This window comes from Sus scrofa, chromosome 15, assembly GCF_000003025.6.
Source record: "Sus scrofa isolate TJ Tabasco breed Duroc chromosome 15, Sscrofa11.1, whole genome shotgun sequence".
Classification (NCBI taxonomy): domain Eukaryota; kingdom Metazoa; phylum Chordata; class Mammalia; order Artiodactyla; family Suidae; genus Sus; species Sus scrofa.
In genome coordinates, this window is record NC_010457.5 from 32,207,191 (window position 1) to 32,223,361 (window position 16,171).

General features: G+C 43.5%; 1 protein-coding gene across 1 annotated transcript in view; it reads right to left on the reverse strand.

Annotated features, from left to right (window-relative positions):
• Positions 1,667-16,171, reverse strand: part of NIPA1 (non imprinted in Prader-Willi/Angelman syndrome 1) — a 51,208-nt gene continuing 36,703 nt past the window's right edge. The window contains exons 4-5 of the mRNA XM_021075606.1: positions 9,365-9,525; positions 1,667-7,407 (exon numbers count right to left, since the gene is read on the reverse strand). Of these exons, the coding sequence (XP_020931265.1) occupies positions 6,896-7,407; positions 9,365-9,525 (673 nt within the window). The 3' untranslated portion in view covers positions 1,667-6,895. The remainder of the gene's footprint in view (positions 7,408-9,364; positions 9,526-16,171) is intronic.

Consider the following 16,171-nt stretch of genomic DNA (forward strand, 5'->3'; position numbering starts at 1 on the left):
TCTTTGAAACAACTGTAAGAGGTGCAAAATATGGTATAATTAATATTACACCAAAGGTGCTGGCAGTGGCACGTCTAAGAGTCACAGGGAAGTGAAGTAGAGGGCAGGTAGATTTTCTGTACTCTTCAGAACCAGGTGTAGAGCTCAGATTCAATAGTACTATCCTTGGGAGTTCCTGCTGTGGCTCAGCAGTAATGAATCTGAGTAGTATCCATGAGATGTAGGTTCAATCCCTGGCCTCATTCAGTGGGTTAAGGATCCAGTGTTGCTATGAGCTGCGGTGTAGATCGCAGATGTAGCTCAGATCCCGAGTTGCTCTGGCTGTGGGATAGGCCAGCAGCCACAGCCCTGATTCAACCCCTAGCCTGGGAACTTCCAAATGCTATAGGTGTGGCCCTAAAAAGACAAAAAACAAAAAAAAACAAAAAAACAAAAAAACAAAAAACAAAAAACAACCAACCCAAAAAACAGTACTATGCTTGGCTAGCAGCTTCCACTAAGAGATTTGTAACAATAGCCAACCCCAGCAACTTTTTGTAGAACTTGGCACTTACACATTTCACAACCCCCAAAACCTGTCTGGAAAGCTTTCCATAGAAACACCTAGTGGTTTCCTAAAATGTCTGTGATTTCTGCATAGATATACTTTGATCAAAATGTATTTAAGTTCTTTTGGGGAGTTCCTGTTGTGGCGCAGTGGAAACAAATCTGACTAGTATCCATGAGGATGCAGGTTCAATCCCTGGCCTCGCTCAGTGGGTAGGGGATCCACTGTTGCCGTGAGCTGTGGTGCAGGTTGCAGACATGGCTAGGATCTGACCCTGCTATGGTGTAGGCCAGCAGCTGTAGCTCCAATTCGACCTGTAGCCTGGAAACTCCCATATGCTGCAGGTGTGGCCCTTAAAAGCAAAAACAAAAATATTCTTTTGGACAGAGCCTAATAAAACATTTTCTTGCTCAAATAAGGGTGTTTTTTTGGGCTGCAACTGCAGCACGTGGAAGTTCCCAGCAGCGAGCTGCTGCAGTGACAATGCCAGATCCTTAACCCACTGTACCACAAGGGCACTTCAAAATTTAACTTTTTTTTTTTGGCTATGCCTGCAGCATATGGAAGTTCCTAGACCAGGGGTTGATTCCAAGCCACAGCTGCAACCTACAAGGATCCTGCAACACTGGGTGACACCTGGTCTGGGATCACACCAGCACCTCCACAGAGACAAGCCGGATCACTAACCCACTTTGCCACAGTAGGAACTCCTCAAATAAAATACTTATTTAATCAAATTATAAGTGTAAGACACCAACAAAAATGACAAGATTTCTGACAACTGAAATATTAAAATGTGTTACGATTTTCAAGTTTCTCATGTGTTTAAAATGTTATATACCTCAAAAATACTTAAAGGTATTAACATATTAAAATATAGCTGGTTTTCTCTAATACATGATTTCATTGTATCAGAAGGTAATCATTGGATGGTACATTTCTTCACACATGGATCTGCTCCCTAAAATATGCACAGGTGGACAGTTTCTATAGCACGATGGGGACCTGGGCTGTTTGTTTCTACAAAGAAAATGGGAAGCATTTGACTGAGGAATTAGGATAATATGGAACCTGAGACTACACAAACATTTCATGTAAAGGCAAAAAAAGCAACAAGTGTTCAGCTAGAAATAAGTTATTTTATTTTAAAACACATACAGATTAATAAATAGTATTGGAAAACTTAATAAATAGCCTTTTTATTTACATAAGGCAGTTACAACATGCTAATGACTACTGCTATAAAGCAAAATATAAGCAAGTCTTAATCATTGACAAATGTGTGTGAATATGCTAAGTGGAAGCTCCCCTGATACATTTACGTGACAAAAATTTTATGTAACCAATCAACACTTTACATTTTCTTTATCCAGTTTTGTTCCTCTCTGCAACAATTATATTCCATTTTACAAGAAAGTAATAGTTATCATTTAAAAAGGCAAAAACACAGTACCCTTAAATATTTCCAAGTGCAAAAACACTGATACGAGGGTGGGGGGGGGGAATTATTACAGTCTGACAGATAAAAGAACTATTCTGAACTTTTCAATGTGACCCTTTGGCACTAGTGGTTTGGGAGTTCCTGACATTCACCTGGTGTCAGGTAGTTCAAGGTCAGGATTGAGCCACTTGGAAGCAGAAAGTTCCGCATCATTCATTACAAATTCAACAAAACAGAATCAATCTGGTTCACAGGTCACTGAATCTTCTGCAGAACATAAACCTTTGCAGAACGTCAGAGAAGCTCATCACACCGTCAGAGCGGGGTCTCTCAGTGGAGCTTTTCTCAGTCCCTGTTTAGTTTCCACATTTTACAACAGAACATAAAAAACCCTTCCTTTTAAAACAAAAAAAGGAAAATTAAAGCTTCATGGAATCGTGCAAACTTTACAGCCAGTGCTTCCTTCGCTTTCTCAGGGCTCGAAGCTGCGTGTCTGTGGCACAGTCCTGAGAAGACATGGCACCCAGTGCATCGCTCCAGAGCAGTCCTGCACACGCGCTCCAGTCTGAGGCTACCTGCCCTCCTGAACGTGCGAGCGCGCTAACACAGTAGGTTTGGAGACCCATCCCACCCTTTAGAGGTAGAGAAACTGAGGCACAGAAAGGTTAAGTGACTCACCTATAGTTGCACAATTCACGGAAAAATAGAGAAAAGAACAAATAAATCCTCCCTGGCTCAAGCTCTGGGCCCTAGACTATGCTTAGTAATCACATTGGGTACATTTGAGATAGATGTTTATTTACATGATCACTGTTCTACTGAATATCCCCTTTTACGAGACGGTATTTTTTTGATGTAACGCTAAGTTACATTTTCTTAAAATAGAATTCTTTTGTTGCATTTAAGAGCATGTGAGAAATGTGTATGAAAACATATGAGTAGTGAGAGTAGGCCAAATTCTTGTTCCCATTCCTATAATTCTTAATCTTTTCAAGTATATGGTGGAGGTATAAGAATCTGGCCAGATGTGAAAAATCACCTATAAGCTAAAGGACAGAGCCTTTAAATTCATCACCAGTACAACTGTGAGGTGGAAGTGAGGAACACAGAAAGTTGAGGTATTTTATAATGATAAACCATTTTATGGTGTGACTGGTGTGCAAACTGATCTATTCTCTTCCAGCTCAAGTTATCAGACCTCTCGCTATGACTATGAGCAAAACATATGAAAAACTAACACAGACATGTCCTAGGGAGGAAGGTCAATGCTAAGGAGTTAATGTTACATTTTTGGTCCCTGAGAAGGCAGAACACCAAGATTCCATCTAATCCTGCTAAAGATGGTGAACTACTTTCTTAGTATCAGACACAGTAAAGACAACTTCTTCAAACCACTGGAGCCAATCAGACAGTCATGAACAGATCTAAACTGAAGTTCTTCTCTTTCCAGGTTCCTACTCAGTCCCAGGAAGCCTAAGTCATGATCCAGTAGGCATCAACAAAGCGACGGGCAGAGCTCTGTAGACTGCTCTTCTGGGTTAGCTGAGCAGCTTAGAAAAGAGAGGTTATCATCTCCCAACAAGAATTAGGCAGCATGGCAGTGGCCTGTGATCAACGCCTCAGTCTCTGCAGACTGAAATACTTGTCCATGCCTGGAGACAGCGTATCTCAAGCACTTTACATATGTCTAGGAACTAGCCTCTAGAAGTGAGCACGGTATTTATAAAGAGCTGAGCAGTCCAAGGAGAAGGAAGATGAGGAGTGACCACACACTTCAACAGCACTCTCTTCCACCAGACATGAAACCCAAAGAAAAACCCAAAGACCAATCTACTACTGCTGGAATGAACTTCTGGAAATGAAACTGCATATGACAAACTGGCTTGAAAAGTAGGACTTAAAAGACAATTTCTTGTATTGCTGAACCAAGAGCAGCAAAATGTACCTCACTGATGTTCTAATGTGAAAAGACCACAATGACATCTGAGCAACGATCCCTCCCTGAAGTCCCAGCTGTGGGCAGTTCTTGCTCCCCATGTGGCAGGTAGCAGACTGCCCTTCCCCCAGATCCTTCTCTGCAGAGGTGGAGCAGACCTGCAGAACAGCAAAACATCCAGGGTGGTCTTGGTGCTGGGTTTGGGTTAGACTTCTTAATAGGCCCTACACTTGATCACTGAACAGAACAAGAAACACTTTTTAAATGCAAGATTCAGAAGAGAAAACAAGGCATTGTCCAAGTAGGAGAGAAAAGAAATGGCCTATTTAAGTATATATCAAAGTAACTCTGCAAGTTGTGATCACAAACATGTGATTTTACAGGAGGCTGGAAAACAAGCAGACAGTAAGTATTTTGTCCTTAGTTTTAGCGAAGATAAAACCCAAAGAATAGCATAGTAATAAAAATGTTTTCTACGTATTTACTTTTGGAAAGATCAATATAAGACCTATCCCCACTCTGGGCCCTCTCCTTTGAAGCTTTTATTTTTTGCAATTCCAAATCAATTATAAGAACGTGACTTTGTAAAAACAGTTACTATTAAGTCAGAAGTTATATGCTCTGTGTTAAACTTGAAAATAAGGCTGTTAGACTAATGGTCATGTCAATCACTTTGAGGCTAGAGGCACACATTTGGAATACAACAGATGATGTGAACTTTGTTCCGATGGAAGGAAAGCTGTAATACCCTATGAAATTAATCTGCTATACAGAGTAAACCTGGGAGAGTCTGTTATGGGACACCTCACCTAGAAGAGAAGACAAGCTATTAATACTTTTGAGATTTTGCTTTACTCTCAAAAAATCACAGGGAGATAATCCAGAAAATATCACCTCTAAGTATCTAGGGAAAATCGTGTATTAACTATAATAAGGAACACCAAAAGGTGCGTTTAAATCAACTAAGCTTCACATGTAAACTCTAACAAAATAAATATGGCAATTTCCATGACACATAAACTTTCTCGTTAAATAGCCACATGTATTCTTTCAACATCTTAAACCACCTACCAAGGAAACTATTTTTGTGCCTAAAAATATATCAATACTGCTACATTATATTTCCAGAAAATTCAGTTCAATAAATTAAGGCCTGCATTCCTAAAAATACTGATGACAGAAGACAAACGTTCAAAGAGCTGACTAAAAGAGTAATGGATTGTTTTCAGCATTTATTAACTATCAGTTACTGTAAGATTTTTTTTTAAATTCAAATAATCTTGCTTCTGTTAGTCCACAAGTCATTGACAACCTATGATCATCACATGTACTTTTAATTCATAATGGTGTTTTCTGCCCTATGTTAAACTATCTTTTTATTTAGTCACGTTGTTCAACACTTTAGGGACTATTCCTTGGGCCTTTAGAAATGTACTTTTTGTCTGAAAAACGCAGTTTTTTTTTTTTTCCTGTTGACATTCCTTAGTATCTTTAATTGGGTATTATTAAATTTCCTGTTCCACTTCACTAAAGCTATTTTACCCAATCCCATCTTTCAACTTGGCCTAGTTCTCTATTTAGATAAGACATTGCACATGAAGTACATGAAATCTTGATGAAACACTGGCTTAACTTTGTGCTTTGTTCCCATTTAATACACATAGGTTACTACAGATGGACGAATGACCTCTTTGTTCCAAATACTGGAATAATTAATGGCTATTTTGCATCTCAGAAGTTTAATGAGAGGCTGAGTGGGAACTGTAGGGTGCTCTGCCATCTCAAACAACAGGGAGGTGGCTAAACTGTTTTCATTTTTGCTGGAAATCCTTTTGAAAACTAAGTGTGTTCCAATTTGTAGAAATTAGCCTAAGCTTAATTGCGTCTCTTAACTTGTTCCTCAATTACAGGAAACTTGTAATGTGCTACTGAACAGTTATTCTCTCATTTAACAGCCTTATTATCAAGTTAAATAATTTATTTCTTCTCAGGGGCCCCAATGCTTACAGAAAGAGAACATGGGTATTTTAAATACTGGATCCTAGTTACATTAGACGAAATGCAAATAAAATACCTCATGCTACTTAAGTCAACTGTCTTTAACTGGGCTATAACTACATGCTGAAAGGGTCAATTTACTCTAATGTGTCTTTAGTCTTGACTCTCTTCCAATGAATGGATATACCATAATTTCTAACTTCTCTCAACATTTTTATTTTGAAGGATGAAATATTAAAGTATAAACAAGGAAGCTGCATTACTCTAATCTAAGAGAACATACACATAGTAATAGTCAAATTAAATTAAGTGAATAGTTCAAGTGATAAAGGCACTGAAATTGATTTGAGCTATTGAAAATCATCCTGCAAACGGAACACTGCATCATGTCCATTTACTCTTCTCTATTTGCAATTAAAATGTCTTGGAGTCAGGGGTGGGAGAGTCAGCTCATCAGAGGATTAAAAACAAATTAAATGTATATTTCTCCTATTTGGATGAGACACATGAATGTTATCCATGCTTAATGCAAAGTAACAAAACTACAGACACATTTACTGTAGAGCCAGTCTTCAAGACAATTTCTCCCACTTCCAAAGTAAGCTTCTAAGTAAGGGTATCTGTTTCCCTGCAAAGACTAATCAGAAAAGGCCCTTCTTTATTTTCTATTTAAATAATGTTGAAATGTTTTAAAAGCAAAGAGTATTCATGAAAGCTTCCAGGTTAATGGCAATGAACATGAGATTCCTCTCATCAGAGAGGGTGATGCCCACCCAGGCAACCCCTGAGCAGAGTGCAGAGGGCTGGGCTCCACCCTGGTGCGAAGCGATACGTCTGCACTCTCCACCAGCCCATCCATTAACACACAGGCAACTCTGCCACCAGCCATTTACAGTCTCTTCTGCTTCACATCAAATCAGGACCAGAAACCACCTCCACTTCCTGTTCCTCAAGCCATCCAACCCATCATGTCCTAGTCTGTTTTCACATTAGATTTGTTCATCTCCCCAAGGTTGAAGTTGAACTCTTTGAACACCTGTATGAGGACAATCCCGACAGAGACAGTGGTGAACCCGCAGGCCATGCCCAAGAAGTCCACCAGACCCACGTTGCTCCACTCCCGGAAGAGGATGGCTGAGGCCAGCAAGACCAGAGTGGTGAACACAACGTAGTAGATGGCCCCAAAAACGGAGGAGTCGAAGCACTCGAGCGCCTTGTTGATGTACCTGAACTGGACGATGATGCTGCAGCCAAGCACGGCCAGGAGCACCAGGCATAGGCAGAGGGCCCGCTGGCTAGACGGGTTGTTGTGGAAGATGTCTTGGGCTGCCAGCCCAATGCCCTTGGTGGAAGGCACAGTGAAACTCCCCAGCAAGGAGCAGATGCTGATGTAGACCATGATGTTGGTGGGCCCGTGGGCCGGCGCGATCCAGAAGATGAGCAGCAGCAGCATGAGCAGCACGATGCACAGATAGCCCACAAACACTGCAAGACAGAGGGTGCACAGTTACTTGGGATGTGGCGGGAGGCGGGCAGCAGCGCAGCCCACACCATGCATCCCACCATTGCCCCTGCCACTGCTGCCATGACACCCTACTGCTCCGGGTGTACTTCACCAGATCCACTGAACTCACGCCACGAAAATGATTCCCATCATTATTTTCACCATTAAAACTTTCATAGCTCCTACAGGATTACATGTCAATAAAATAGTACTTTCAATTAGTAATTTTTTTTTTTTTTTTGCTTTTTTTTAGGGCTGTATCTGCAGCATATGGAGGTTCCCAGGCTAGGGGTCTAATCAGAGCTACAGCTGCCGGCCTACACCACAGCCACAGCAACGTGGGATCTGAGCTGCGTCTGTGACCTACACCACAGCTCAGAGCCACAGCGGATCCTTAACCCACTGAGTGAGGCCAGGGATCAAACCCGCAACCTCATGGTTCCTAGTGCCACGTTTCCTCTGTGCCATGATGGGAACTCCCAATTAGTAATATTTTTCTAACAATAAATGTCAACGCAGATGCTTGGAGAAGTGGGGGGAAACATGTGGGGGCTTAAAGAACATATAAGAAAACTGTGGGAGTATCTGTTGCTGTTGCAGGGACTGGGGGCTGCACATAGTGGGCAGAGGCCAGAGGCCCTGGGATGTGCATACAAGTCCACACAATGAAATATCATCCTGTTCTCACAACTTTGGAATACTGCCTTGGACAGGAAAGTGAGAAAAATGTGTATAATAATCAGAGCCTAGAACCTGTTTTGTGTGTAAAACTAATTTGGCAAGGATTTAATATCCATTGAATTTTTTACAACTTCAAGAGTTATTCTCCATTTCAGAAGATCCCACTGCTGATGGCAAAATCCAAAGTGTTCGAGCCAATAACACCACACTTCCACGTCAGTCTGTTTCGCACCTGCAAGATTCTCAGCAGCTCCACATATGGTGTGGGGTCTGCTGGCTCTAATATATCTTTGCATGTAATTATACCTGAGCATTTTATGTTGTTTCAAAGTACTGTCCTTGGAGTGTTAGGTTGGCTGCTGGTATACGTACAAGGAAGTTGTATTTTCCATGAATTTTGTTCCCTCATTGTAAAGAGGGTGACAGGCACCGGGCCTGGGAACAGCCTATGGACCAGCAAGCAGGTGATGGGAGTTCCCTCTTCCCCAAGGGTAAGGAAAAGAACTATGGGGCTCTGCTGCAGATGAGGATTCAGGAAAACGCTACAGCTGCCTGAGAGCCTGACCTATAAACTGGGGAAGGGGTAGTGGAGGACAGAGACCAGCATGGGCACATGGAAAATACTGCCCAAGTGCAAGCTGTTTGTGAAAAAATCAGAAGTAGTTGGAATGCAAGTGTGCAGGCTTCTTTCTGGGAAAAGCAGCTGGGCCTGAGTGTGCAATAGCTTGGTTTTCGCTCATGGTGGGGGTGGGAGACTTGGAGGGGTGATTGCACTTATCAAAAAAACGAAAGATAGAAATTACGTCAAAAAATATATGCTCTAAGAGGGCTCTGGGAGGGCTCTAAGATGAACTGAAATCAGGCCTAGGCTCTCACAGAGCTCCACATCCAAGAGACTCACCGAGGAGGGCCAGACACACGGTGGTCCTGAGTGGTGTGGCCTAGGGCTGACCCTGCAGGACTGGTGTGTGCTGCACGGACAGCAGGAACGTGGGAACAAGGTCGGAGGGAGATCGGAGGGGCCGTGGACCAGTTGCCATGAAGGTGGGTGGATAGGAATGGCATCAATGCCCAAGTTCCGGGTCTCAGGAGGCAGCAGAGGGGCCAGGACAGCAGGTCCCAGGCAGAGGCTTGGTGATGAGTGAAGAGGAACCAAGGGCTGGAGGACAGACCACAACTGGGCGGAGGGTGCAGCTCCACTCAGGGGGACCATGCTGGAGGTGGCAAGCTCTCTGGCAGGGCTACCCCCCAAGTTACCTGGGTTGGTCAGCTTCTCCTCCAGCTCAGCCTGAGTGGTCACACTCTCAGATTTCGGGGAGTGGATAATCAGCACGACAGAACCCGCACAGCTTAGCAGACACCCCAACTTGCCCAAGATGTTGAGCTTTTCTTTCAGAAGGTAAGAAGCTAAAATGGACCTTCAATTTAAAATAAAAAAATTATTACAGATTTAATCAAACTATCTGATGTTTTTACTAACTGCAGATATTTTATTAAAGCTACATTTTCTTTATAGTCACATTTTATTTTTAATTTATTTTTTAAGAGCAGAAAGAATTTACTGAAGTTGCACTTTCTTTCTTTTCTTTTGGCCCCGCTCACAACAGGCAGAAGGTTCTGGGCCAGGGATCCAACCAGCACCACAGCAGTGACAATGCTGGATCCTCAGCCCACCAGAGAACTCCTGAATTCAACAGAAATATCATTTTCATACCAATTCCAGTATGTCATTAATGATATTCAACTCATACCACTATATTATACTATTTCAGTAGGTATGAAATATACCAGGGTAAAAAAAATAAGTGTTATGATTGACCAAAAATAAAAATGTTGCCTCCGTATTTTTAAAAGCAAACAGGCCAACAGAACTATGTTAAGTAGGAAAGTAGGATATGAGAACTGCTAAAATAATTACAAGTAATTCACGATCAAAACATTTAAGTTAAAATAAATTGAGGAAATGCATAAATAAGAAAAAATCAAAACGCTCATAGTAATTGCATTATGGTAGAAGTATGGGTGACTAGTTTTCTCTTCTCTAACATGGAAACTTTTTTTTTTTTTTTTTTTTTTGTCTTTTTGCTATTTCTTGGGCTGTTCCCGCAGCATGTGGAGGTTCCCAGGCTAGGGGTCCAATCAGAGCTGTAGCCACCAGCCTACGCCAGAGCCACAGCAACGCGGGATCCGAGCCGCATCTGCAACCTACACCACAGCTCACAGCAACGCCGGATCGTTAACCCACTGAGCAAGGGCAGGGACTGAACCCGCAACCTCATGGTTCCTAGTCGGATTCGTTAACCACTGGCCACGACGGGAACTCCATAATATGGAAACTTTTAAAATGTGATCACATTACTTTTTAAGCAAAAAAAAAAAAAAAAAAAGCATTTCTCTTAAAATATCTATATTCTTAAGGCTGATAATAATGTTTCTTACTTCTCTGTATAACATCAGTATATAACTTGAACTGGGAAACTTGGGGTTTTTCTAAATCATGAGATGGGTCTTCGTCATTTTGCTGCTATCTATGCCAAAGGCATTCAGGGAACATGAAAATCCATGGGGAAGGTACACCAGACTTGTATATAGAATATACAATACAAGACTACTTCCATTCATCCTCATTTCACAGATAAGGAAACAGCCTCAGAAAGGATCAGCACTGAACCCAAGGCACAAAGCCAACAAAATTTGAAGCCATGGACCACTTTGTCTCTGGCCCTAGACAGCCTGGTCCTCCACAAGCCTGAGCAGTGTAGGTGGGGAAAATAAGCAACATCACTGAAAGAAACCACACAGGATATGAGAATACAAAACTGTATGTTAAATTAAGGCGCTCCTCACAGCTGCGTGGAAAGGTGGAAACCAGGTGAGAGGGAGGTGCTGAGAACAAGAGGTGGCCTGGAGTCAGGCTGGGATGATGTGGGGGCCTATGCCAAGTGGGAAAGGAGCTGCCATGCATGGAAGACAGGGGCAGGGGTAACGCTGGACCATGCGGCCCACTCATCTCTCATTCCACTCTTAGTCTTATTCCAGAGGACAAATTAAATAGTAGTTAGAGAGCGATTAACAGAAAACTTGAGGGGTAGTAAGGCTAACAGATCAGTAAACAGATGCCATTGAAAAAAGTTTATTATTCAGTTTCTAAGATGAGGGGTCAGAGCACCCCAGGCAGGACCACACAGGGAAGCACCATGATCAGCAAAGAGGCACTGGCTGGGGGTTGGTGGGGGACTGTGGCCAGAGTCTTTACTGTGGTTTGTGAGGGAAGGAATGTGGGAGGCAGCATAAGCAATTTAGCGTGAATACTTCAGTGGGCTTTTAGGCACGGGGGCTGTCCCAAGCTGGCTGTTACCTGATTCTGGGGAGATAAGGGCAGGGGGGAGAGAGTCTGCTAAAGGAGGCAGTTGGGGTGTGGGTTCTGGGTCTATTGGCTTAGATATGAAATGCATGCCTTAGCAAGGGAAGAACTGCTGAGGGGCAGAGGGGTGCCAAGGGACACAGAAGCCAAGGCAAGGTGACTCAGGTACATGACTGGATTGTTCAGTACAGGGTGCAGGTGGCACACGCATGTAGGACAGATGTTAGAGCATCAAGTTTATTTTTAAATTTTTTTTTTTTTACTTTTTAGGACCACCCCAGCAGCATATGGAGGGTCCCCGGCTGATGGATGGATTGGAGCTGTAGCTGCCGGTCTACACTACAGCCACAGCAACGCCAGATTTTAGCCGTGTCTGCGACCTATCCCACAGCTCACGGCAACGCTGGATCATCAACCCACTAAGCAAGGCCAGGAATTGAACCAGCATTCTCATGGATGCTAGTTAGACTCATTAACTACTGAGCCACATCGGGAACTCCTAGAGCATCAAGTTTAAAGACAGGAGACACATGGTCAGTAAAGCATCATGTCATTTAAGGACACAGGGAGAAAGATCTGGGCAACTACTTACCTTCTGAGTAACGCATGGAGAACTAGCCCTTGCCGCCCCCCATGAATGCACAAACCCAGGGCAGCTGGAACAGGGACATATACCTAACAAGCCTCTCCAGGCTTGAGGAGGAAATCACCAACTGCCTGCACACAAAACCTTCCCTTCTCGCTCTTCCTGCATTGCAGCAACTAGAGCCTGCCACCTTCTGAGCTGAGATTAAGTGAAAAACACATAGCCTTTGGACTTAAATCAAGAGTCAACAGACGATAGCTGAAGGCCCAATCCAGCCCTCCGCCTGTTTTTGTAAATAATTTATTGGAACACAGCCATGTCCACACAGTTAGTCTGATCTGTGGCTACTTTTCACCACAGTGGAAGAGGTGAGCAGCTACAAAGGAGACCACAGGGCCTACAAAGTCTAAAATATTTACTATCCGGCCCTTTACAGAAAAAGTTGGCCACCCCCTAAGTTAAATAATCTACAGAACTAATCACACATCTACCCGGAGAGCTGGCCTGAGGTAGAGGCACAAGGTACATGAGAGCATCAGGGCCACAACACAGAGCAGCAGCATCCTCACTGAAGAAGTTGTTGGGGAGTGGGGCAGGGTTGGGAGGGTGAAATTAGGAGCCGTGTGATGAAAAAAAGACAATAGGAATTCCTGTTGCGGCTCAGCAGGTTAAGAACCCAGCTAGTATCCATGAAGATGCAGGTTCAATCCCTGGCTTTGCTCAGTGGGTTAATGATCCGGTGTTGCCGCAAGCTGCAGTGTGGGTTGCAGAGATCTAGTGTTGCTGTCGTTGCGACACAGGCCAGCAGCTGTAGCTCCAATTCAGCCCCTAGCTTGGGAACTTCCATATGTGGTCATTATAAAAAGAAAAGAGAAAAGGCAATGGACAGAGAAGGAAAGAAACTTAATGTCAAAAAAAAGTCAATAAACTATTTTAATGAATGCATAGTAATGGGAAACAAAAAGTGTGCTGCACAATTGACAGCAAGGTCTTGAAGATAAATCTGTATACTCAAGTTCATAGCAGTATTATTCACGATAGCTAAAATGTGGAGGCAACTCAAGGCAACCATTAATGGATGAGTGAAGAATCGAATAGTGCACAAGCAGTGCGCAAGGGCTCCCTTCTCTCTACACCCTCGCCAATACTTACCTCTTATTCGTTTTCTGTCTTTTTAGGGCTGCACCCATGGCGTATGGAAGTTCCCAGGCTAGAAGTTGAACTGTAGCTGTAGCTGCCGGCCTACACCATAGCCACAGCAACGTGGGGTCTCAGCTGTGTCTGCGACCTACACCACAGCTCACGGCAACGCCGGATCCTTAACCCACTGAGCAAGGCCAGGGATCGAACCTGCGTTCCTGCTGAGCCATGACAGGAACTCCTTCATGTCTTTTTCGTTCCCTATTCTTTATTTACTGCTTTCTTCTGCATTATGTGAATCATTACAGTGTGATGTTTTAATTTCATATATATATATATACATGGTGTTTATTTTGTTTGATTACTGCATTTTATTGAAATGAGGTTTAACTGTGGAATTAATTTTCCTATGTATAGAATCACTTTTGTCTTTTGTCATTTTATCTATCGAGATTTTTATATTATTTTGGTCAATTTAAGATATTCTTTATATCAATTTAGTTATTGTCATATTTGTTGAAATCTTTTTATGTTATGTTTTATTGTAGAAAACTTTATTTTATTGTAGAAAATTAAACTTTTCTTTCTTTCTTTTTTAATGGTCACACCCTTGGCACATGGAAGCTCCTAGGCTAGGGATTGAATCCGAGCCTCAGATGTGACCTATGCTGCAGCTTCTACCTATGCCACAGCTGCAGCAATGCCAGATCCTTTACCCCACTGTGCTGGGCCACGGATCAAACCCAAGCCTCCACAGCAACCCAAGCCAGTGCAGTCAGATTCTTAACCCATTGCATCACAGCAGGAACTCCAACCTTTTCATTTTTATGGCATCAAATGTTTGAAACTTCTTATCCTTCTACAATCTGAAACACATTAAAGTAGTTTTCTGATATACACGGGCCATAAACTCTAGATACATACCTAAGCTTTTTTTTTTCTCTCTTTTACAAATCTCAACATGACTTACCCTGGGTTGTACTAGAGATGAAGGTTTGTTCAGGGAAAATTAGAGACATAAATTATATATAGCTACATAACACAGATACTTGGGTAGGTATCCACAGAGATGCTAGTTAACCTACTGGGTTCACTGCAGCTTGACATAGCACACTCTGCATTGCTGAGTGGGACAGCACACATCAACATATCACATAATGTCATCACAAAAATGAGGCACTCAATGTAGTATCAACAAACCATGCAATGTTGTATGTTTCTACTTCACACATGATGGCCATCCTGTATATAATGCTTAATTCATCTAGATCATACTTTGATGATGTTATGATTAGGATTTAAACTGATGTTCCTATAAATTATTTACCAGTTTCCCAAAGTGCAGTTATTAAAACAAAACAAACAACAAAAACCCCACAAAAACCCCTCTCTTTTAAACTGGAGATATGACAACAAAATGCAGCTCCTGATACTAAATTGGATCTTGCCTTAGAAGGAAAATGATGGTATAAAGGATAATGATATAGAATAATGGCATAATGGGTCAATTAAGAATATTGGAATAGGAGGAGTTCCCGTAGTGGCGCAGTGGTTAACGAATCCGACTAGGAACCATGAGGTTGCGGGTTCAGTTCCTGCCCTTGCTCAGTGGGTTAACGATCCGGCGTTGCCATGAGCTGTGGTGTAGATTGCAGACTCGGCTCGGATCCTGCATTGCTCTGGCTCTGGCGTAGGCTGGCAGCTACAGCTCCGATTAGACTCCTAGCCTGGGAACCTCCATATGCCGCGGGAGCGGCCCAAGAAACGGCAAAAAGACAAAAAAAAAAAAAAAATTGGAATAGGGAAGGCAGATTAGAAAGATACATTTCTGATACAGTGTTAAATTTCTCAAAAATTGATGACTGGAGGAGAGGACAAGATGGTGGAGGAGTAGGGGGACATGCTCGCCCTCTCCCACAAACACAACAAAAAAAGCACATCTACAGAATAAATGACTCGCACAGAACAGCAACCAATCGCTGGCAGAGGAACCTAAACTCTAATAACGGCAAGAAATTCGTGACATTACTGGGCAGAATGGGAGAAAAGAGGAGAGTGAGAGAAGGTGAATCCAAGCGGGACGGGCGCTCCCGAAAGGGAACTGCGGAGGAGAAAGGGATTCCGCACCCTGGAAAGTCACCTACACGGGGGAAAGATCAAATGAACCGGAGGAATCTCCAGATGCAGAGAAGAGTGTAGCAGTAAGTTGGAGTACGGAAAAGCCGATCAAGAACCGAACAGACCATCTGAACTACGGGCACAGTCACCAAAAATTGAGACGCCTGGGTGGGAGCTGGGCACCGAATCCTTGGCTCCAGAGTTGGGCTGCCCCGGGGAGGAGCCTCTTGGATTTCCAGCGGCCCTGCTACCCGCACAAGCCCCCAGGGGGTGCCAAGCTCTAGAGGATCAGCTGCATAGGACTGCTGGCTCCAGGCAGGACCCCCTAGAGCCCAGAAAAGCTGCAACAAGCTTGGCCGAGCCGGGAAAAGATCTCAGACGGTCTTTCTGAGTCGGGCTGCCCTGGGGAGGAGCCTCTTGGGTTTCCAGTGGCCCTGCTAACCGCCAAAGCCCCCAGGGGGTGCCCCATTCCCGCGGAATAGCTGCTCAGCACCACCAGCCCCCTGGAAGAGCCCCTGCAGCCCAGAAAAGCTGCAACAAGCTTGGCCAGACTGTGAAAAGATCCGCCTACACTCTCAGGCCGTCCTTCTGAGTTGGGCTGCCCTAGGGAAGAGCCTCTTAGGTTCTCAGTGACCCAGATAGCTGCTCCAGCCCCCAGGGGGTGCTGCACTCCTGAGGAACAGCTGCCCAACACCGCCAACCCCCTGCAAGAACCCCACAGCCTAAAAACACCAGAGCAAGCTCTGCCTGACTGAGTGAAATCTGCTACCATCGTGGTGTGGACCTCCCAGTCCTGTCTGCCCTCAGGAAGTCCTCCTTTGCTTCAAAGAAACACTGTTAGCCCCATCAACACTCC